Source organism: Lolium perenne, chromosome 7 (genome assembly GCF_019359855.2).
Source record: "Lolium perenne isolate Kyuss_39 chromosome 7, Kyuss_2.0, whole genome shotgun sequence".
NCBI classification, from domain to species: domain Eukaryota; kingdom Viridiplantae; phylum Streptophyta; class Magnoliopsida; order Poales; family Poaceae; genus Lolium; species Lolium perenne.
The window spans coordinates 292,090,137-292,113,549 of record NC_067250.2 but is presented as its reverse complement, the minus strand read 5'-3'; the positions used below and the strand labels follow the sequence as shown (position 1 = coordinate 292,113,549).

At 44.2% G+C, this 23,413-nt stretch overlaps 3 protein-coding genes across 4 annotated transcripts; all 3 read right to left on the bottom strand.

Annotated features, from left to right (window-relative positions):
* Positions 1-528: 528 nt before the first annotated feature.
* Positions 529-2,853, bottom strand: LOC139829767 (cytochrome P450 CYP72A616-like). The gene is made up of 4 exons (XM_051342802.1): positions 2,263-2,853; positions 1,907-2,151; positions 1,168-1,552; positions 529-1,084 (listed from the first exon to the last, which is right to left on the bottom strand). Exons 1-4 carry the CDS (start codon positions 2,791-2,793, stop codon positions 653-655), a joined length of 1,593 nt encoding a protein of 530 aa, XP_051198762.1. The 5' UTR covers positions 2,794-2,853; the 3' UTR covers positions 529-652.
* Positions 2,854-3,570: 717 nt separating this feature from the next.
* Positions 3,571-9,064, bottom strand: LOC127312254 (uncharacterized). The gene is made up of 3 exons (XM_051342801.2): positions 8,053-9,064; positions 5,233-5,498; positions 3,571-4,591 (listed from the first exon to the last, which is right to left on the bottom strand). The coding sequence occupies exons 1-3, from the start codon at positions 8,931-8,933 to the stop codon at positions 3,849-3,851; spliced, it is 1,890 nt and encodes a 629-aa protein (XP_051198761.1). The 5' UTR covers positions 8,934-9,064; the 3' UTR covers positions 3,571-3,848.
* A 2,042-nt stretch (positions 9,065-11,106) lies between these two features.
* Positions 11,107-17,378, bottom strand: LOC127312256 (zinc finger CCCH domain-containing protein 13-like). 2 transcript variants are annotated; one of them, XM_051342807.2, is made up of 11 exons: positions 17,116-17,246; positions 15,631-16,258; positions 15,250-15,378; positions 15,080-15,113; positions 14,407-14,542; positions 14,263-14,319; positions 13,233-13,330; positions 13,034-13,105; positions 12,701-12,909; positions 12,192-12,385; positions 11,107-11,712 (listed from the first exon to the last, which is right to left on the bottom strand). In XM_051342807.2, exons 2-11 carry the CDS (start codon positions 15,644-15,646, stop codon positions 11,674-11,676), a joined length of 984 nt encoding a protein of 327 aa, XP_051198767.1. In that variant the 5' UTR covers positions 15,647-16,258; positions 17,116-17,246; the 3' UTR covers positions 11,107-11,673. The 2 variants fall into 2 exon arrangements, with proteins under 2 accessions (XP_051198767.1, XP_051198766.1); XM_051342806.2 differs by lacking the exon at positions 15,631-16,258 and having other exon boundaries at positions 17,116-17,378.
* Positions 17,379-23,413: the final 6,035 nt, after the last annotated feature.

Below are 23,413 nucleotides of genomic sequence, written 5' to 3'. Positions count from 1 at the left end.
GAAAACTTTGAGCTAATTTTGACAAGCCAATAAAATTTTGGGGAGCTTTTGCAGCTTCTAACCAAATTTTGATGAGAAATGCAAACTCTTAACAAAAGTACAAAGACATTTTAGTATGAGCTTTTGCAACTTCTAACCAAAGTTTGAGCTAGTTTTGACAACCCATTTACACGTTTAGGCTTTTTTGTAACTTCCAACCAAATTTGATAAAAGTTCCAAAACATAATTTGTAAGCGAAAATTGATCAAAAATCCAAACTTCCTCTTTTTTGTAAGGAAATATTGATAAAAAAATTAAAACTTCTCAAAAAATATATTAAAAATCACTATCACTTTTGGTCACTTGTGAAAGAGACATCGCTGGTAGGTTATAACACCAAACGCTAGAGAAAAGGCATCCCTAGCGTTTTGTTCACTGGCTAGTCGCTACTGATGGGAGTTGGCATTTTCATCTAAGTGGTAAAACCGACAGAGTTGGCATTGTTTTACCCATCACATACGGCTTAGTGGGGGCACCATAGAGATAGTGGTGTTCAAAGAGTAAACTCGGTTGAATCATGTTGAGCCTTTATTACCAAAAAAGAGCAGAAAAGAAAATCTTATTACATGACAAGGAAAGGCCGTATAGAACAATGTTTCTATGGTGCACGATACTACGAAGAGATCGCCTGGAGTTTAATTTTAGCACCATGCATGGGACGCAACATCATCACAGTATGCGGTGCATGAGTATACTCCGGTGTGAGGTCAAACTCAAAGCGTTGAAGGATCATGCACAGTGCCATCTTGGCCTCAAGCAAGGCGAAGTTCTGCCCGATGCAGGTCCGTGGCCCCCAACCGAATGGCAAAAATGCTCCCGGGTCCTTGGATGCCTTGGAGATCCCCTCTGCAAACCTATCGGGCCTGAATTGGTGCACGCCATCTCCCCAAATGTCCTCATCGTGGTGGATGTACAACACGGGCATCTCGAAGATCACACCAGCTGGGTATTTGATGCCTCCGATCTCAATCTCCTTATATGTTTGCCTGGTGAATGCAGAAGCCGGTGGGTACAAACGGAGAACTTCATAAAGAATCATTGTCACCTGCACAACAAGATATTAATAAGACATTGCTCATCTAGTTTTATGGCGTTGTAAGGAACCAAGCAGTTTCGGTGGATGCTCACGGTTTTGAGTCGATTGAGACCCTCGTAGTCAATCTTATGTTTCCCAAACATGCGAAGAACCTCCTCCCGTGCACGGTCCTGCCACTCCGGGTGCATACTAAGCACAACCATTGTCCATGTGAGCAATACCGATGTTGTCTCCATTCCTGCAAAATAGAACAACTTACACTCCTCTATAACCTCTTCGGTCGACATTCCTTTGACGGATTGGCCATTTGCATCTTTGTCTGCCATGTTTGATTCGAGCAATAAGCCAAGTAAGTCGTCTTTCGTGCTTTCTCCTTCCTCAATAGCTTGCATCCTTTTGGCAATTAGATTCCGCAAAATGGACTCAATCTCGCTGTTAATTTGACGCATCCTTCGGTTATTTTTGGTAGGGAAGGACCTAGGAACGATGTTTTAGTCACATTGTCAGTAGATGCAGAATGAGAAAACAAGGTTGTCAAGAGAAGAATATAATGTGCCTAGTAAACTAGATAAGGGCATGCACTCATGCAGATTGTTTGTCGAACGACATTATTGTCTCACATTGGATTTAGTATGTTCCGACACTCAAATTCTTGTACGAGCAATTTGATTCAACCAAAATGGGATTGTTAATCCGGCCTCAGCAATGGCAAGTGGACCCGAATTATGATTACCAAAAGGACGTTCTTGCTCAACAGCTAAGAAATTCTAGTGAAAAGGGTATTGTTGCATGATGCAAAGTAAGTAAGTATAAGAAAAAGTTGTTGCTCACATGTAACCGGGAATGAAAAACTTGTGAAGGGCCGCCATGAAGCGCACAATCTGCTCAGACTGCAGCTGAAAAATCCTTCTTCCCTCGAGATAAGAGCTGCCGAACGCGGTGCGAGAGATGACATCTCCGGTGAGGGTCTGGAGCTCGGAGCAGACGTCCACCTCCCACGAGCCGTCGGATCCAAGGGACTGCGTCCATCTGCCGACGAGCTCTTGGCAGCACGAAGAAAACGCGGGCAACATGAGCTGCAGCCGAATCAAGCAAGACAGGATGAGGAGCACGTCCGTCGTCGTCGTCGTCGTCGTCGTCGTGTCACAACAGCAATTACGTACAGAAAGAAAGAACAGCTAGCGTACCTTGAGCTTCTCGGCATGGAAGGCAGGGTTGAGGATCCGGCGGTGCTTGACCCACTTCTCGCCCTCGTAGGTGCCCACGCCGAGCGCGAGCAGCTTGGCCAGCACCGGGAACTTGACCTTCTGGACGTGGCCGAACTTGCCGGCCATCACCTCCCTCACCAGCCTAGGGTCGGTGATGGTCACCTTGGGAACGGGGCCGAACCAGGAGACGCACGGCGAGCCGTGCTCCCGGACGGCGCCGTGGAGGAAAGGCATGACGCGGGCGGCGATGTCGTGGCAGCGCGGCGGCAGGGACGGCTTGGCCCACGCCTCCTTGTTCTGGCGGCCGAGCTCCATCGCGTCGCCGGTGAGGAAGCGGTACCGCGTGCCGCCGAGGCCCTGGCCGCGGAGAGCTCGCTCGAGCCGCCTCGGCCGCCGCCATAGTTGCTCCAGCAGCCGGGTGGCCGGCCACAGGAGCGCCAGGCCCAGGAGGCCGCAGGCCAGGTAGCTCCATGGTAGAGCTGGACTCGTCAGCGATCCTGCAGGATCCATTGATCCTTTCTTGATCCTCAGATAATGCTGGGTTCCGATCGAGCTCTGGATATATATAGAAGTGTCATTAGGATAATCAAGTCTTCAGTGCTTGTTTTTTAAGCTTATCGCACTGTAATCAGTGATGTGGTTCCTGGAAATCCTGGACAGTCAGACGGCCATGGTCAATGCCTCCTTCTTATGGAACTTGCCATGCAAGTAACTAATCTATCTATTATATTACAGTATATACTAAAAATAATATAAGGGTATTTTTTGAAACACCATATTAATCCACGTGTACTAAAAATAATATAAGGGTTATTTTAATCTTAACATCTAAAATTAAAAGATAAAAAGTGTTACGTGTACAAAAGACATAGCTGTTCTATCCAGTTTGACACGATTCATTAGGAAAGGAACCTGCGCCGACCAGGTTAGAAAGTAGAAACGATTGTGTCCGATTGAAAAAGTTAAATATGTACCTAGGTGGAATCTCCGTCATGCATGGCGTGTCAAATGCAGAACAACAACTCTAAAAGTAATTGGCTTGCTTTGTGTTAAACTTGGACATGTGGCGCCATATATGGCCATGTGAACTATCCATGCTAGGTAGAGAAAACATATGTATTAGAAGCAGAAAATGTGGAGATGTGTACTTGAAGGTTTTCTTGTGGCTGTGATATATTCTGCACGGAAATCAGAGGTTGTAGTCTCAAGGACATGTCCTACGCCGGTATGAATGAAGCTGAAAAACAAGCATTTTCATCTGAACTACATCCCACATTCGCAACCATAAAACCAAAATCACGTCACATTTGAACTAAATGACACAGCTGCAGTTAAAGACATCACATCTATGAAACAAAACAAACCGCGTTTCCAACTAACATGCTGCTCTAGTACTCTACAAAGTAAGAAGCTGCAGTCCCAAGTCTTCCGCAAAGGTAAAAAATGTTACATTGTACAATCATTTGATAGTCCGATTCTGTCTACTGAGATACACTCAAAAAGACTGCCATTCTCGCCACTAGCAGACGGAAATGGAAAGGAAACTCGTTGGGTTTCTTCTGTTTTCACCTTGGTGCCAATGAGCGAGAACTCATGGAAGAATGGTAGTTGCTGCTCCTCTGTTTGCGATACGAAGAATAGACATCACCGTACTGGTGGCTCTCCTCATTTGGGTCAGCAGAGGCTCCAAGGCCCAGCCGGCCGCTCGATCCCGGTTTGCTATCAACCGTGCCATCAGCGCGCATCCCTGTCTCAGGGTTTACATGCAAGCTGGCAGGGGGAGGGATGCACGCACCTCCCTTGCGAGCAGGAAGCTCCCTCTCATAATCGTCATAATCATCGGGCTCGCCTTGCTTCATCGGACCTTCTGATGGATTTACCTCCCCGATCTCCTTGAAGAACTTGGTCACACGGTCAAGGATGTCAGACTCTGAAACTGTTGACGGTGGGATGACCGTGGGGATGTCGAGTGGGCTCAAGGGAGAATATGGCACCCCGCTGCCAATTTGCATCTTTCGGACCATTCCTGGAATGAGGCCAGGGGGGAATAGTGGATAAGGAGGTAGATTTTGATCATGCGTAGTAGCTGGAGCAGCACTTTGAGGAAGCGGAGTGGGGAGTAAGGATGGCTGCATTGGCAAAGATCCTGGAAAAGTAGTTTGGCCTAGAGGAGGGTAAACACCAGCAGGAAGTTGGCTTGCTGGAAATTGTGCAGAAAGCACAGGTTGGGGTGCAGCAGAAACAGGATAAGTTGCATTCTCCTTGTCTGGCGGAGCAGAGGACCATTTTGAGGGCCCCCTCGCTGATCCTGGAAATATATCCATGAAACATACTTAGGTTTACCTCCAACAAGCATAAGGTAAATGCAATGCATCATAAAAACCATTTGGAAATGTACAGTGTAACAATAGAGAATTAATCATAGAATGTAGAAAACAAAGCTAATTCATCATGAATAAATTAATTTTCTAGTTTATACATAGATCTACAAAAGATTGTGGACCTGATATACAAAAAGGATTTTAGTCTGGAATTAGTGGGGATTGGTCTCAGTGGTAACATAGTAAACATGATCTTTCTCTACAGCCTGGCGAACTGATTACGTATACCAAAGCTACCCACCTTTAAAGTTTCTGGGCACTAACATATTGCTATACTGCAACGAAGGGTTATCAAATAAAAATGAGAAGGAAATGATAACACGATCAAAATCCCATAGGTTAGGTTATATACGCCTAAATCACAACAACCCCATTTATGTGAAAGCTAGAAACCTAAATACACATGAGAAAAAATAATTATGAGCAACTACTACCTCAGGTCGGATTTAATTGACGCAAGACTTGCATAGTTATAGGCTATACATGCTTTGGATTCGCGTCGATCTTTTCAGACCGGAGGGAGTAGAAAGAATGGTATGCTTTAGTAGAAGAGTGGGATAGGGAAAACCTGTATAGGACGCGGGATCTGGTGAAACATGTCGTGGTGCTGAAGGATAGGACGCCCCACCTTTCATCTCTCTTTCAAGGTTAGCAATTGTTTCCTGGTCATAAACTTCCTTCGAACCCCAGAACTGCAAAATTTTCTCAAGGCGATTCTGGTTGTCATCTTTACTCTGTGGATTATTATAAATCCTTGCAAGCATGGACCCCAGGACAGATTGAAAAGCAACGGCCTCATTGTCAAGGTCCTGAATATTAGTACGTCTTTGTAAGCTGTAGCACATGGAATGTGTTAAGAAAGCACCGTCGATACATAATATATGCACAATTAAATACCATGTGCAATTAGGAGCTGTAACATACTAGATTCAATTAGTAAAGAGCTCATACAATAGTCACTAAACCAGATGAAATTTATTAAAGAACATTGTCAAACAGAAATAGTGCAGAGCAAGCTATAGCAACCCACTCTGCTAGTGTGTTAGATGCATCATACATGTCGGTATCACGAAACATTAGACACTTCTACAATACGATCATCATGTTGTTATTGGTATATCATCTTTTACAAGCTGATTTTGCTACGATTGATGCATTGCCAAATCAATCATATTCCATAAGCCATCTCAACATATGGATATGCAATAGCTAAAGCAAAATAACCTTCTAAAGTGCGTAAGTTTCTCAATGACTAAATACATAGAATTAGCAGGGACATTTCATCTCTGATGCAAAAAAATCACAAATAATTAAGTCGCGCTCATGACTCCTGAGCTATCTCCTAATAGCAACATCATACACAGTTAAGTGTGCGCTGATACACAATAAAATATGTGTTGATACTAATTTTTTTTAAACAAGGACACATCAATATGCTAGTATAGTAGCATAGATATACTTTGAATATAACATACAGACTACAGAGAGAGAGAGAGAGAGAGAGAGAGAGAGAGAGAGCATATGAGGCTGCATCCATAGTAAAATGAGTGGAGATGAGAGTGAGGAGGGGCACGGCAAGATGTCATCCAATTCCTGGCAGTGAAGCTAGGGTGCCATGTTTGTGTTGCACGTGCAAGATTGGGGAGTAGTCTGTTCCGTGTGATTACATGTGCAAGCAAAAGACTATTAGGACTAGTCTCCCTTAGATAAATGATTGGTTATTGGGCTTGTATTGGCAAGGTTATTAACCCCATGAAGAGACGTATCAGTAGCCTAAATGGAAACCATTAGGTACATGCTTATATGTATCATAAACAATAGCAGTATCATATACGAGATTCGATATTGGTACAACAGCTAAATGAAATATCAGGGTAACCTAGTGCATGTTTTTGTTTTCTTTAGTCGTCTATGTGCTTAGTAAATAAAGAGTGGTCAGATCAGACATTTGGTGTTCATGTCTTTTTTGTTTGAAGGTTGGTAGTACATAGAATTACTAGTAACATTTTCATCTCTAAACACGGAAAAAATCCCAAAAAACAAAGTCATGGTCGGCTCCTGAGCTATCTTCCAAATAGGAACAACACCCACGATCTAGTGTGCAGCTGTGCGGTGATACACAACACAGATTTGTTGATATCAAATCTTCCCAAAACAAGGATTCAGCAATATGCTAGCATACATATACTTAATTTATAACATATTGACCATGGAGAGAGACTGAGCATATGAGGCTGCACCCATGCTGCAAGGAGAGAAGATGAGGGAGGAGGGAGCGCGGCAACGAGGTATCCAATTCCTGGCAGTGAAGCTAGGGGTGTCATGTTTGTGTTGGACGTGCAAGATTGGGAGCTGTCTGTTCTGTAGGAATTACATGTGCAAGCAAGGGAGCAATAGGACTGGTCTATGTTAGACAATGGAATGGTTACTGGGCGTGTATTGGCAGGGATGTGTCAATATCCTAAAATGAAATCATTCCCATACTTGCCTATACATATCGTAAAGGTTATCAGTATGAACTAAGAGATCTAATATTGGTACAGCAACTAAATGAAATATCAGGGTAACCTAGTGCATGTTTTCTTCAATTGTTTATGTGCTTTGGAAAAAATAAGTAATTCAGATCAGACATTTGGACTTCATGATTTTTTCTTTTGTTTAAAGGCCCTCTATAACAGTCATTTGTTTATACGTTGGTATAAACTGGTCTTTGAAATGAATCAGGGTGAAATAAGGTCATGTCAACTGGCAATCATTTGGCAATTTTACTTATTTTGAAGAGATGATGGCTTTGATACTGCCAAATGGAAAGGCCACTCTCTACTGCATTTTTTCTACACAATTTTGTAGGGCCTCTGTGGAATGCTTGTTTTCTAAAAACACAGGAATAGTGAACAGACATGAATAAAAGACTTCAGAATTTCTTGAATCCAATATAGAAAACAAAAACACAAGAATTTGCACATATGGCTCTTTCAATGCTATGCGGAAATTTTGCAGGAATTATAAGGGAGTGAGAAGGTACAAAAAGGACACAAAATAAAATTTCTATGAGGTCTAAGCTATTGCTAGTAATCCTATGGAATTTGAGTGGCAAAGCCCTCTAAGAGCCTCTATAGGAAATTTATATGGATTGGAATCTTAGAAAAAATCCTATGGAAATCCTTCAGTCCAAAGGGCCTTAATAAGATAAAATAGCAACAAGATGTAGCGATTGCGATTCACTTCACATGTTGGTATTTCAGTCACATCAAAGTAGAGTCACTTCTTAAATGAAATTTTCATCCGCATGAGCATTGGACAAACGAAAACTAGATCGAATTGATAACACTTAAGCCATAAGGTGAGCAACTATATTCACAAAATAGATGCTGAGACAGAAACATACCCTTCGAAAAGAATATCGTTGACGAGGAAAACAATGTGCAGCTGCCTCTCCGAATCCTCCAAGGCAAACACCCTCTCCCTAATCGCTTCGGCCAGAGCCGGCGCAAACGGCGCCCTCTGCATAAACCACGTCTTGGCTCCCTTTATAGACTCTTTGGTGCCATTAAGGTTGGTAAGCACGTCGTGCAGCTCGGCGGCGACGTCCACCGGGAGCGGCCCGGAGAGACCCTTGAACGACTGCGCCGCCGCGGCTTCATACTCCCCGTGCCCGTGGGCGCCAAAGTGCTGGTGCTGGTCGTAGAACGGCGGGTACATCGGCGGGCCATGCATCATCGGACCCATGGGCGGCGGCATCATGTGCGGGTACGGCGGGGGCCGGCCAGCGGCCCAGAGCATGTACCGGTAGTAGGCATGGCCGTCCCCGCCGAAGACGAAGGCGTAGTCCGGGTTGTCGTGCTGCTTGTCGCGGATCACGATCTCGAACTCGGGCCCGTTCTTGGCGATGTACTCGACGAGCTTGTCGATGCGCTTCTGGAGCTCCGGGTCGGCGGGCGGGGGGGCCGGCGCGGGGTCGAACTGCGGCTGGTGCATGTAGGCGGGGTGGGGCGGCGCCGGCATGGCGTGGGGCGGCGGCGGGTAGGGGGAGGGCTGCTGGAGGTGCGGCGGGTAGAGCTGCTGCTGGGGCGGCATGGCGCGCGGGTACTGCGGGTACTGCGGGAGTGGGGCGGCGTAGGTCGGCGGCCCGGCGGCGTGCGGGTGGTGCGGGTACTGCGGCTGCGCCTGGGGGTGGAAGCCGTACTGCGGCGGCGGCTGCTGCTGCTGCGCCTGAGCTTGCGCATACGCCATGGCTGCGGCCGCGTAGTCCTGAGCTTGCCGGTCCATGGGTAGAGACGGCGGGATTGGCGGGGAGAGGGGTAGGGTTGGGCTCGCGGCGCCGGTGAAGACGGCGGCGGAGGAGGGGGGAGAAGAGGCTTCTTCTACCCCTCTCTTGTCTTCTCTTTGGGCGAATATTGCAGAAACAACCCTAGGAATTGAAAAAGACACCCAAAACTTCTAGATTTTTGTATTTTTCATAACATTTAGATTTTTTTACGAAAACTCCATCAATCTATTAATAATCATCAACAACAGTACAAAGAGACTCAAAAGTAATAAAAACTACAAGTAGGTCAATGAACCACCTAGCGACGACTACAGACACTAGCGCGAGCCGAAGGCACGCCGCCGTCCTAGCCCCTCCATCACCAGAGCCAGGCGAAGCTTGTCGTAGTAGAGCTTGTTATAGTAGACAGATGGGACGTCATAGTGCTAAGACCTGAAAGGACCAGTGCACCAGAGGAGCAACCTTCGCCAATGATGACAACCGTAGATCGGAAGAGACTGACCTGAAACCACACCAACAAACACGAAAACCGACCAAAACCTAGGAGATCTGCCAGATACACAACTCCACGCGCCCTCCGTCGGTGCTAGACGCACCACCGGAGCGAGGATAGAGCGGGGAGGACCTTATTCTGACTTCAGGAAGTAGCCGTCGCATCACCATCCCGGAGAAGACACTGAAACAAACTAAATGAAAAACGGAAACCTTCCTGCCGGCGAGAGGCCGCGGTCCGCCACACATCCAAGACCCCAAGGCTACCAAAGGTGGAGTAGACTGGCAGCGTCGCCGACGAGAGTGGCGGAACCCTAGATGAGTTTCACGATCGCCTCTTGTGTCCTCTCTCTTCTGTTCTGCCATAACACTTAAAATTTTAGAAATATAGGTTTTCTACAAACGGTCAAGGTTTATTTCGCATAACATGGATTACTCCTACAAAGCTTAAGAACAAGAAAGATGCGCGGTTGAGATGTGAAGAACTGCGGATTCCCGCAGGATCTCAAATCCATAAATGTTGTACTCTAGAAGATTTCTTTCATATTAAAATAAAAACACAAGTTCTTAGAAGAATGAAGACATGGTAGAGGGAGACACACATGAAAAACAGGATACCGTCCAATTCAACCCCTATCTATGATCCAGATAGTTTTATAATGAAAGAGTTCCTAGGAGAAAATTCATAAAGGGATTGTGTGAAACACACAAACATATGGTATGGTTCAATTATTTTCAACTTATAAGTTTCTCCAAAAGCGGGTTACATATCTCTACTTACAGAATCAACGGTGAAGAAAGAGGGCAAAGATATTGCAATCCCTCTATTTCAGGTTTGTGTGACTGAACACTATTGTCTAACTTGTTTAATGAAAGTATATGATGTCCATGAACAGTAATTGTGTACATATTATTAGGTATTGTGTTATTTCATTTTTGTCCATTTTTATGTATTTGTGTCATTTCATACACTTTTTTGCCATAAATAGGAGGAAGAATACGATCTCTAAACATCGAAAACTGGTGCCATGGATGATTATTTGTGGGGATTTGCTGAGAACTTACTTCGTGTTCAGTCAAGTTTTACACCATTTAATTTACATCTTGATTCATGCTAGTCATGAGTTGTAAAATAATTTGCAACTAAAATTTGATGGACATCATCTAACTAAGAGCGAAATTTATTTCTCAGTCGACAGAGAAATAGTAACACCCTTATTTGTGCGCACTTCTTTCATTCTTTGGTGCCACGTCTAAGAAAAACTATATGGTCGATAGCATCCCAAACTGCTTTGCCAAACTTTCCTTTTCCCATCCATGATGTCAAAAGGGTGATTCTTTCCATGCGGTGAACGTCTTGCTAGATCTTCCCTCAAAAAAAAAAACCATACAGTTGAACCAGCTTTTGTAGGATTTTTTTTTTCAAATGGATCATATTCCCACAAAACTCATGCAAATTTTCAATACACGAAAAAGCCCTTGTTGCATGTTTCCTTCGCCATGCCACCTCTTCCAGACCACCACTGCAGCGTCACGCTCCTAATCTTTTCCTTGAAGCTCATCACCCACGAAACCTAACAGCAGCACTACTGGGATCATGTCGCATTCTGGCCATGCAATCGCTAACAATGATCGAGAAGTTCATAAGAAATGTATTGACGACACATGGCAGCCACGAAAGGTATCAATTCTGCAATAGTATAATTTAGATGGCAATCACATGGTAAAAATGTGAAGCCCAATTGTTATGTTCCTAATTTACCAATAAAGTAGGATTCAGATTCTGATGGCCTACTATACAAGTTCAGTAATAAAGAGGCCTAAATGTGTAATCCGCAAGTTCGGGGAACAAACTGGCAGACATCAGAAATTTAGTGACATATGGTGCAACTTCACCTACATAGGCACAAACAAGCCTTCAAATAGCAGGCGGCAGTGTAACACCTGGGATGTCAAAACCTCAACCAGTACTAGGAAGGCCTGTCATACACAAGCTCATGTAGTAACTTGAAGAGCTCGGCGATATTAAGACAAAAACTTCACATGAGCACAATCTGTTTCGCAATACTCCAGCCCGTCTTCACATAAGTTACTGCTGCAGCAGAACGTTACCAGGCTGCTGAACTTCTACTGCCCGATGTATAAAGAACTGAAGACGATATACCAAGCACTGGTTTCAAAAACACCATGTTTTCCTCCATTTCAAGTTACACTTTGCTGTTGAAATCTGTCAACCACCACGGGAATCTACACGTCCACGTGATCCTCCTCCCCATTGCCATTGTACTGCAAGCAAAAACAAAGGGGAAAGAAATGTTAGCACAGCAATCAAGATATTGCAGACAACAGAGTACTATGGGGAAGTAGCTAACCCTTAGAACATTCAATAAGATAATCTACGTCGTGAGTTAGATCAGTGGAGAACGAAACATGCTCCTTAGAACATTCTACCTATAAGTGGCAAGTTATTAGCTCAACCCCTATGTCGATATGCAGATGGTTAACCATAAGCCTAACTAAATGAAATACATCTAGATGAGCTATCAACTAGGCCTGAAGACAAATGGAAACAATATCTCATTTCATAATCAAGAGCGGCCACTGCAACTTAACAAAATTGCAATAAATGAGAAACAAACTGCATAAACATAATAGGATAATAAGATAATTGGGCACCAACTGATTATTTCAGCCTAACTTAAACTCATATATGATTAAGAAACAATATGCGTCGAACATTATCTGCTGTGCAAAATGCATCTCACCCTGTCTGTAAAATCATTGTGAGAAGAAATGACATTTCTTTCGTCATTATTGTCACCTTCCCCAAATTTCTTCATAGATAACGATTTTGGTGTATCAGTTCCATGGCTGTTTTTAAAAGACTCTAGAGTATCTTCTGGTACATATTTCCCTGACATATGGATCATATCATCACCATTCACTCTCCTTTTCTTCCCTGAAAAAGTAAACGCCATTTAGACATGAAAAAACAACATTTACCCCCAGGAAATGCATACACATTCAAGGCAACATATTTTGAAGTACAAATAGGGTCAATATCTAATAAAAAATCAACCGAGAATGCCATTTAATTTGACTAACGTGTGGGAACATAAGGAGCTTCAACGATGAACAATGCCATTACAAACTCACAAGATGTGAATCGTTCCTATACCAGTAACGAGCTTGACAGGTTGACATAAGATAGGTAAACTAATGCTGTTATACCAAATTAAAGTTGATGTCACAGAAGTTTTCGTCCAGGTGTTACCTGATTTATCTTCTTCGCTCGCTGAAAGGGCGGTAGACCTTTTCCCAGCTGTTAAACCATGCTTCTGTCGCTGATCATATGGGCTCATTTCACAATCATAATATGGGTCATCATTACCAGCATTCACACTGTAACCTTGCTCTTTGGTACCAGACTTCAAGGAATCAGAAGCAAGTGAATCAGCCAACCTCTCAAAACGTCCTTGCGACCTGCAGACAACCAATGTATCGAACGCAATGAAAATCATGTGACTAAAAAGAAGTGCAATTATGTGGTGATCCAAACAAAATAGAAGCTCAGTAGTAGTTCATAACTTCATATATAAAAACATGCCTTTTTAAATCCTCCTGTGCTTTCAGGTAACGCCCATGTGCTTTGATGAGTTTCCTTATTTTGGAGGCCATCCTACATCAAAGAGAAGACTATCAAGAACTACCTCGAGATCTTCTCTTCTACTGAAGAGGCCCACATACTAAATTTTGGATTAAATAGAGGTATGCCCAGCAGCCCAGATATTGTAGAAATGGAGAACCTTTCGCAATCTTGTTTCTCTTTATTCAACTGCAATTCAAGATCATCTACTTTGGTAGAAAGTATGCCTGCTTCGTCAATCTTCTGGTCCAATATCATCTGTGGAACACAGAACTATTAAACTGTGTGATATGTGGATATAGAAAAACAACTACACCAAAAATTACAAAATACTAGACGCAAAATATAAAGTGGCAATTCAGAGAAGTTTCAAAAAGGATTTTGCTGTCCACTTATGATGGGCCGACTGGGCATGGCAATTCAAACAGAGAATGTTCCCATGCCAACATTTTACCAATTATGAATGATTACTCATCAATACTTTGCATCATAATCTAGAGAGAAAAACATTCACAGTACCTTCGGCATGCTTGTACAATTATATTTAGTCAAGTGAACCTGTTGTAAACTTTAAAAGTTCTAAATTTCTCGGAAATTCAATTCGGCTCCCGGGTGCGTATGCTCCCTCTACCAAAAAATCATATTTCGAACAGTCAAAAAAATTTGACAAAAAATTCTACATGTACATCTGCATGATATATGTGCGTTCGTCAAGTTTCACGAAAAACTGATATTTTTTGTGGTCTATGTAAAAATGAGAAAATTTATCTTGTCAAAAGCTTTATTTTAAGCACTGAATTTTGTCTTTTTCACACACGCCATATGATAAGTTCATTTTTTATGAAACAACTTTGTGAGCGCATAGCACGTGAAGATGAACGTGCGAATTTTTTGTTTCAATTTTTTTGAAATTCAAAATGTGTGCAAGATGCAATTCAAAATATAGGGAGCATATGCTCCCATGTTCCAAAACACCACTCCCTAAATTTCTTTATTTTTAAAGTTGCCATACGTGACCATATAGTTAAGGTAGAAACACAATAACAAAATGTTGGAATTAACTATAATAATATATGCAGCTAAACATAACTTAATAACTGATCTGTGTGTGCCGCTACATGCATATTTACAGCTCAATAACTGATAAGTGAGTGCATGCATACAGAGAGTCCGAGATATTGACAACTGACCTGCACTTTAGATTTATCTTCATGCAATGCTTTCATATCCAGTGCAATTTGTTTCAGCTGCAGAGCATAGATGATTATAAAAAAGGTCAAGGAATATAGAGACAGCTCCACCTATATGCCAGTTACGGATTGTAGAGTTCAAACCTGTGCTTCAGTATCATCTTTCTCATTGCCGCTGGAGTGTCTGTCATCCTTTTTTCTATCTTCATTATCAGAGGAGTTCAAACTTCCTGTTGAATCAGTTTTTCCATCATCAACCTTCTTCTTATGCCTTCTTTCACTGAAAGATCCACATAATCACATGAAAATGTAAGTACAAAAACTATCAAATTGCAAGAATGACATGTGCTTGTATTACATGTTTAATATAAGATCGAACTTGGTCACAACTCACAAGGTCATATAATATACTACCTCCATTCCAATGCATAAGACTTCTTTTTTGAAAAGTTAAACTATGTAAACTTTGACCAAGGTTTTAGGAAAAAACATTAACATGTACCATACAAAATCAATGTCACTAGATACATCATGAAATATATTTTCATATGATATCTATATAACATCATAGTCATTGATAGTTTTTCCTAAAGTTTGGTCAAAGTTTACTAAGCTTGAACTTCCAGAAAAAATATAAGCCTTATTCATTGAAACGGAGGGAGTAGACTGTATAACAATAAATGAAAAAAATTAGGCGCTACATAGGCACAATTTTTTGTAAGTTACAAAGGTTTTATCAAAGCATATCTAGGATTAAACGAGTGCACAACAAAGACCGTATACTCGAGTGAAACACATAGAGATCCTTCCTACATACCTCTTCCTGATGGGAGATCTTGAGTGGCTGGATCCTGCAAGATTTGAATAGGTACAGCTATGGATTAAGTTCTAATTTTCTTTAAAAAGATACATCAAACTTCTTTCAGACAGAAAAAATATGGGAAGCCTGCGCACGCGTGCACACACACACAAGAAAAGAGAGATTACCCCTGTCTCGAGAATTTGGCCTCTTGTCACGAAATAGATTACCCCTGGTACCTCTGTCAGCGGAATACCTCCGATGGGGTGGGCTTCTTCTCTCAGGTCTACCTCTAAATTCTCTATGATCAGGTCTCCCTACATGTTAGGAAAGTAGCAGCTTACATAATAATACAAAGGAGAGAAGCACTATACCACTACAAAACAGATTGATGGAACTACATAGAGACAAGGCAGCACACATAACATTTAAGCTTATGACAACCTTTTGCCATATGGTTATCCAATTAGCATTAGCGATAATATAAAGAAGCGCTATACCACAACAAAACTAGATAGAGCTAATGAGCTATACAGAGACAAGTCAACACACAAAACATTTAAGCTTACCAAAAACTTGAGCCATATGATTATTCAATTAGCAATAAGTAGCAGAGTCCAGGAAAACCTCATATTCCATAAAACAGAAGTGCCAATAAGACTAATGCAAGAGGGATACCAATATATGATTACACATTATGATGCACCACTTAAAACAGATCCAGCACTTTAGTCATCTGAAGTGACATTGATGATTACTCCAAATTTCAATATCATGAAGAAAGATCTTCCACAAGTGCAGTACCACCAAGTAAATCTAACTTCAATTGTCCAGACATTTCCATATTCATTTCAATTATTCTTGTTCAGTGATAACAATTGGACTGGCAGGCAAGGTTAAAGCTGAAGAAGAAAACTTGAACTTGAAGCAGCATATTTCAAAGAGCACTTAGTTGTGAAAGCTGAAAAATATGATTTTAGCATCTGACTGAGAAGAGGAACCAACTGATAGCCCTGAATAAAGTTCTTCCGTAGAAGGATAACCCTGAGAGTGACCACAAGATGTCTGATCACTGGCGGCAGGCATCGTAAGTAGCACGAGCCATCCGCTGGAAGTATTCAATTCTAACAAAGCTGCTCAGGAGAGAGCTAATTTGAACAGAATCAACAGAATAACCAGCAGGGTTGCCACGCTGTTCTGCAAGAAGCTCTGGCTTCAGTTCAACTATATAGAAGGGGTAGAAGATTGTACAATGATATAACAAGAAATGACACAGTGTAATCTCTGATGTCTGCATATGGATAAAAAATAATTCAGTACCCAGTTTTCATAGTATAACTTGACAGCAAGTTTGTAATGCGGACTGTAGAGTTTCTTCAGCCACAGCAAGTAATCAGAAATAGGACAAGGATATCCATCTGTATAACCTCCAAGGGTGATCTTGTCAGTTGGTAAAATGGTGTTATGCTCCCAATTATCTGCCCTCACTGTTAACTACCACAACAACTACCACAACAGAAGTTTCAGTGCTTTCTGTGGGAAGCATGCGGTTCTTTTTTTTCAAAATGGGGTATCCCCGGCCTCTGCATCAATCGATGCATAGGGCCGCATGCATGCGGTTCATATGGCATCGATCTCTCTTACTCTTTGCTGGCAACCAGAACCTTACACTGCTGGCCATGTTCCCCACAATCGATGGCAATGATGAAATCCAATAAACAGAGAAGTCGTGTGAACCTCTTGAGAAGAACACTCTTCCTCCGTTGGATCCTTGGTGCAAATACAGGATTGAAACCATCCACATAACCTAATTCTGCCTAGAAGTTCTCAGAGCACCATCCTTGTGTACTAACAAGCAGATCAGTCCCACTTTCATGTACCACACGTACCTTCAACAGCATCAAATCTCGTATCCTTGGGTACAATTCGGACACAACACAGCGGCAGAGAAGACAATAAGCCGCCGCAAAATCCCTAACCTGCCGCAGACAGAAAAGCAAGCAGGGGAGAGAGAGGTCGGGGAGGGGAGGGGGGGAGAGGCTTATTTTGTATACCAGGTAAAGGGCGCGGCGGGAAGGAGGAACCGGGGGGCGGGCTGCGGAGCTCGCCGGGGCCGTGAGCGAAGCCGCAGGAGGGCCCACGGGGGCAGGATCCGCGCCTCCACAGCACGCACAGCTTCGTCTTGAAGGCGGGGCCGCGGCGCGGCGGAGGATCCGCCATTTCTCTCATCGAGCGAGCGCGGCGGCGGTGCGTGGACGGCGACGGCGAGGCGGGCGGCGCCGAGGAGGAATGGAGGAAGGAAAGGAAAGAGACGAGGGCACGAGTGCGGCGACGGACGGATCGGCGATTCTTAGAGCCCGGCCCGTCCCGTCTGCGAAACGGCGCGGGCCTGTCTAGGCCCAATGGGCCGGCCCAACATGCGTGCTGTTTCTCTGCCCGCGTTAAAACTGAAGAAACTTTCTATAAAAAAGTAACTGAAGAAACTGAACACATAAAAAACCAAAGAAACTCAACATCCATAAAAAAATTCAATAAAAAACTGTGTTAATATCGTGCAGATATCAATTACACTTAGAATCTGCAACGATATCATACTTTGCTAGTAATAATAATATACTAATATGGATGCACACCGCTAACAAAGAAGAAGAAGAAACTAAAAAAGAATCCCACTATAGTGTCCAGTTCAATCACCCCAAGTTTAAGTTCTTCAAAAGTAACAAATCTAAAACATAAACAATATCGTTGCTCGATCAAAGATCTTAGATTTCATCGTGAAAACAGTCATCACTCTCAAACCCATGCCTTTAATAAGGCAATTGTCATGCACAACCAATTAAGATCAGAACTTAGATTTTCACTCAAAAAATAGGACATTGAACTTCTCCAATAATGGTGCCCACACTAGCATGCCGCTTCTATGAAACCCAAAACATCAAGCAAGTTCATCACCGACGCAAAGCCTCGAACCACCAGCACTAGTCCTTAAAACTCGGTTTCTATGCCATTCGTCGCCTCTCACTTCACCATCGAATCAAAATACATGTCCCATGATGGCAACAGAACCGCGCCGCTCCCAAACAGTAAAAAAGCGTCAGAACACATGATCAAATTCTATCAGATCTAGCAATCTCCAGGCATGAGTTGCCCAAGAAAGTTCGCCATGGAGCCATCAGAAACTCGATGCCCAAGGGAGTTCGTCATGGAGCCTTCCGAAACTCGACACTCAAGGAGAACAAATATCTATATCACCATATAATGCACAAGTTTTAACCACTATGAGCCGTCGATTTGTTTCACATGGAAAATCTTAACCACTCATCAATTACCTAGCTACTTGATCAAACGGCTGATGTTCTTTGGATTCGCCATCTACCAATGCGCGCCAAAACGAGGCCACAGCCACGATCTTTCTAGAGCTTTCACGTCCAAACACAGCTGCATGCCTCACGGTCTTGATTGGAATTTTTTGCTATTTGGATTCTTCTGTGGCTGCTGTGGGAGTAAGACCTCAAGAGTATGGATATAGAAGATTTGACCATGGCGCAACTTTAAAAAATTGTGGACATGCTATTGGACATGCATAAACTTAGAGGAAGGGGCACTTATTGTCCGTTGCATTGCATGCAAGAGATAAACTAAGGAAACACCTCACTGTAAACAAAATTGTTGTACATAGATCATTCCTACTCCAGCATGTGGCCCAGCTCTTCTTCGCCACCTGTTCGTGCCTAGGCGAGACTCTCCATGGCCGGAATTAGGCCGGATTCCAACGAGTCTATGGGCGGAAGATGTTGGCGCGAGCTGAAATGTCTGTCCCGCTAAAATGCAAGGAGTACAGTTCGCGTTCGGTTTAGCCACGAAGACTAAGTATGTAAAGGTAGGAGGAGGATTTTCTCCGTGCCCTATAAAAAAAATTGATGGATCACGCTTGTTTACGAGATCTGATCTACGCTGATTTTGCGAAGGAAACTGAGAACTAGTGGTTACTTTACAATTTTTATTTTTTCGATAAAGACTTTACAATTTTAATGTGTCTACGGGATCTGCTAGAGATGGTCTCAGCTCGTCAGTTCATTTCCTGCTGTTCAGTCGTGGTGATGTAGCTAGTGTACATGTGTGTGCTTGTCTGTAACCTGCCCACGCTTGGCATTTAGGACCAATGGGGTTATTTCTGTCACCCATTATTTTGTATATCAATGAATGCAGCTCTGCTTGTAAAAAAAATGTTCAATTGGACCATAGATATTTTTTTCTCGAAATCAACTGGAACGTAGACGGTGGATCTAAGGATTTCTGATCAAAAGTTCAGAAGGCAATTTTAGTCTCATAGGTAACTGAGTTTGACACAGAACCACTTCCGCAGAATATTATGACCACTAAATATCATGCAAAACAGAAGAGAGTACAATTGTCCTTGTTGGAAGGCTCTGTTAAAAGCTCATCATCTGTATTTTGTTGGTACGAAAGTCGTTGCAGCTGATGGATGTATTGCCCATTTTTTGTAGGACTCCTGGGTTTGGGATCACACATCTATGCTTGTTCCCGTCAGTTTTATGATGATTGTAATGAGAAGAGCTTCCTCGTCAGTTCTGTAAGGCTTTGTAGTTGACACTTCTATTAGAAGGTGTTAACCGGTCTTTGGCAGAACCCACTGTATAATATACACTTTGAGGTTATTATCTCGAGCTACAGGATCCTGACAGTTAGATACTTGTATAAACCATCTATCGCACAACACCCATCTGATTGGTGGATGTGGATATATAATACATCTTCCGTCCACAAAAAGATGTCGGGGATTTGTCTAAATTTTGATGTATCTATACACTAAGGAGTGTCTAGATATATCTAAATCTAGAAAAACTTTCAATATCTTTTTATGGACAGAGGTGGTATCTTCCAACCTCCCCTCATGGCTCGCACCCAACTGAGACTTGAACCCGATACCATGTTAGATACATATGTTTTAATTCATGGAAAAAAAATAGCGCGCTATTTGGACGCTATACCGTCGCTATAGCATATTTGGAAGATGAGCGCTACGCTATGCATAATTTGCTCGCTATGGCGCCAATCTCGCTATTAGCGGCGCTAAGCGCGCTATTTCTTGTAAAGTTATAGCGTTATAGCGCGTTAAAAAAGTTATGGAACTAGCGGCATCCCACGAGCCCCATATTCCAACCTAACTCAACTCAACCCCAGGTCGGTAACCAACTAGTCGTCACTTTCGACCCCCCACGCGCCGCGGAGGTGGCGGCTACAGCAGCAACGCCACTCTCCTCCAGCTCCGCCCGGCCACCTCTGCATGGCATGTCCCGACAAGAATCAACAGGAGGATACACGCCTCGACCAGAGCTCGATCTAACGCCGGTCTTCGCTGTCAGGTCACCACCTCTTGCGCATCACACGACAGTTATATCTAGTTCCATCCTCGCATGTTCTCTTCCAACTTAGCCAGTACCAGAGGTACTTCAGTAGTGGTATCCATAGGCCGTAGATGCCATGGTTTAGCTCTATAGTTCTTATTTCAGTTCGGCTCTGTACTTCTTAGTTCAGTTCAGTTATATAGTTCTTGTCTTCTATGAGAGGAAGGAAAAAAGTGTTGATATAATCCAGTTAACATTGTTTAATGTATTACTCTGGACAATTTTTTAGCTGATGAAATCCTTGATATACATGTTGTACTTGTCAATTTTCTATTTTTGCGAAATGCTATTTTGAAAAATAGCGTGCTAATAGCACGTTATAACTTGCATAGCGTTTAGAAAAAGACCACGCTATTTTATTTAGCGCGCTATTTTTTTCCTTGGTTTTAAACAGTAGGCACAAAGTGCCCATCTTTAAATTAATAAAGCCCATATGGCTAGATTTGTTACAAGATGTAGAGGAGCAGCTTACAAGCAACATAGACAACAGCAAACAAAGGAGAAACACAAGAAAAACAGCTGGAGTTCTCGATGCCCTTCAAACGAGGGCGAAGCACTAGGGGGCGTCGAAGGGAGGTCTCGAAGAAGAAGCGTCGTCAATAGAGTGGCTGTCCTTGCCTGCACCAGGAGAAGCAAGCCATCGCCTGAGCGTTCTCTTCCATGACCGGAGAGGGACCCCTTCCCCCTCGCCCCGGCTCAAAGGGCGCAGCACCGCCGTCATTGGAAAAGCTCACCCTGAGCAGAGAACTGTCCAGGAACCAGACTGTCAGATGGACACGAAAGAGACGACCTACACATTGCACCGAGCTCGCCTTGAGATGCCTTGCTGCCCGCCATGGATCCACTCATGCTGAACCGAAGCCGCGGGTCTGATCGTTGATGAAGAAGTTGCAGAGGACTAGGAGCTCACCAAGGTACACAAGGAACCAAGATGAACCCCGAGCCACACTGCCGCCACCGCCACCACCATCTAACACAAAGCCACACCCACCGCCCCATCGATCCCAAGGCGGCACCTTCAAGAAGGTAACAACGCTACTAGCGCCGCCGCCGCCCCAACAAAGTTGGGGTTTTCACCCGGGAGACGGAGGAGGAGGGGGAGGGGAGGAGAGAAAGGACGGTACCTCAAGAAGGAAGCACGGCGCCCGCAGGCGCCGTCACCGTCGGACCAGCAAGGCTGACCAGGGATTTCTCCCTCTCTCGCAACCTGAGAGCCCGCATCTAACCCGGCTAGAGATCCGGCGAACGAGGGCCGCCATGGATAGACCAGAGATGCAGGGTAGGCCTAGGACGAAGCGGGGAGGACGGCCTTCAGATCTAGCGCCGGTGTTCGCGAAACCGCCGCCACGCCACGACCAGCGCCCGACAGCACCTCGCCGTCCGGACGGCCGAGGGTGCTGGACCGCATCCATGCGCACTGCTCGCCACCAAGCCAGTGGCGCCTCTGTTATCACCAGAATTTGACCGAGTCAGAGGTGGGCCGCGATCAAGATGGGCTTGAAGATTATATACAGAAGAAATACATGAATCGGCCTTATATGCAAAGTTTGGGCTAGTTTGCCCTTGTATTTGTAACATAGTAGATTACGTGTCGGTTAGTTAGAGTTTGCCTCGTGCACGGTTGGGATTATTCCCACGTTAGAAAGTCTCCGGACTATAAATATGTATCTAGGGTTTATGAAATAAACAACAACCAACGTTCAACACAAACCAATCTCGGCGCATCGCCAACTCCTTCGTCTCGAGGGTTCCTTCCGGTAAGCACCATGCTGCCTAGATCGCGTCTCGCGATCTAGGCAGCGTAAGCTTATCACGTTGTTCATGCGTTGCTCGTACTGAAGCCTTTTTGATGGCGAGCAACGTAGTTATCTTAGATGTGTTAGGGTTAGCATTGTTCTTCGTATCATATGCTGTCGTAGTGCAACCCTTATACATCTAGCCGCCCTTACACCTATTCTTAGGTGTAGGGGCGGCACCCCGCTTGATCATTGTTTAGTAGATCCGATCCGTTACGGTTGCTCCTTGTTCTTCAAGGATTAGTTTAATATCCGCAATAGTTAGGCCTTACAAAGGGTTGGAGGATCCAGCGGCGTGTAGGGTGGAGTTTGCTAGCCCTAGACAGGATGTTCCGGGGATCAACCTCGTGTTGGTTTTTAGGCCCTGTCTAGGGTCGGCTTACGGTCACCGTACGCGAGCGCGAGGCCCAATCGTGAGTAGGATGATCCGATTATGCGGTGAAAACCCTAAATCATCGTAGATCGCTTTAGCTTTATCTTGATCAAGCAGGACCACCATATATTCGTACACCTCGTACGAATCATGGGTGGATCGGCTCTTTGAGCCGATTCACAGGATAACCTGAGAGCCGATCGAGGCTCGTATTTAATGTTTACGTGTATGCCATGCAGGAAACTAAGCGAGGCATCATCCAACACCTTCCTGACCAGGTATAGGTCAGGTGGCACGCCCTTGCGACAGCATCGGACGTGTGACCAGAAGGCTTTGCGGGCCGTCGCTCGGAGGGACCAGGGCCAGCCGCAGTCCTGGGAGATTCCCGGCTCTACGGTGTTGCCAGTCGCTGCCCGCCGGTGGGTTTCTGACCGCAACACATTCTGGCACGCCCGGTGGGACCATCTTCGACATCCACCGCATCGCCATCTACATCTGAGATGGCGGAAGGCACTCCGGTCAAGTACGAGGATCTGACTGACGAGCTCAAGAAGAAGCATGACGAGATCAAGGCAGTCCTCGAAGCCGACCTCATCGGCTCTTTCCACAGAACCCGCTCCCATGGCATCAGGTGGAAGGGGTTCTCACCTGAAGGCGCGCTCGATGGAGTGGACCTGTCCGCCCCGTCAGAAGAACGCACCAGGTCGCTGCGTCAGGAGATCAACTTCATGGTGGCTCATTCGCTGCACCGCCA

Coding starts and splice junctions, on each gene's coding strand:
- LOC139829767 (XM_051342802.1), bottom strand. CDS start 2,793: ATGGATCCTGCAGGATCGCTGACGAGTCCAGCTCTACCATGGAGCTAC. Junction 2,152..2,262: donor TCCATGCCGAGAAGCTCAAG/GTACGCTAGCTG, acceptor ATTCGGCTGCAG/CTCATGTTGCCCGCGTTTTC. Junction 1,553..1,906: donor TTTTTCATTCCCGGTTACAT/GTGAGCAACAAC, acceptor CATCGTTCCTAG/GTCCTTCCCTACCAAAAATA.
- LOC127312254 (XM_051342801.2), bottom strand. CDS start 8,933: ATGGACCGGCAAGCTCAGGACTACGCGGCCGCAGCCATGGCGTATGCG. Junction 5,499..8,052: donor AACGATATTCTTTTCGAAGG/GTATGTTTCTGT, acceptor CATGTGCTACAG/CTTACAAAGACGTACTAATA. Junction 4,592..5,232: donor AGATCCCGCGTCCTATACAG/GTTTTCCCTATC, acceptor ATATATTTCCAG/GATCAGCGAGGGGGCCCTCA.
- LOC127312256 (XM_051342806.2), bottom strand. CDS start 17,290: ATGAGAGAAATGGCGGATCCTCCGCCGCGCCGCGGCCCCGCCTTCAAG. Junction 15,114..15,249: donor GCCAAATTCTCGAGACAGGG/GTAATCTCTCTT, acceptor CAAATCTTGCAG/GATCCAGCCACTCAAGATCT. Junction 14,543..15,079: donor AGATCTCCCATCAGGAAGAG/GTATGTAGGAAG, acceptor TGGATCTTTCAG/TGAAAGAAGGCATAAGAAGA.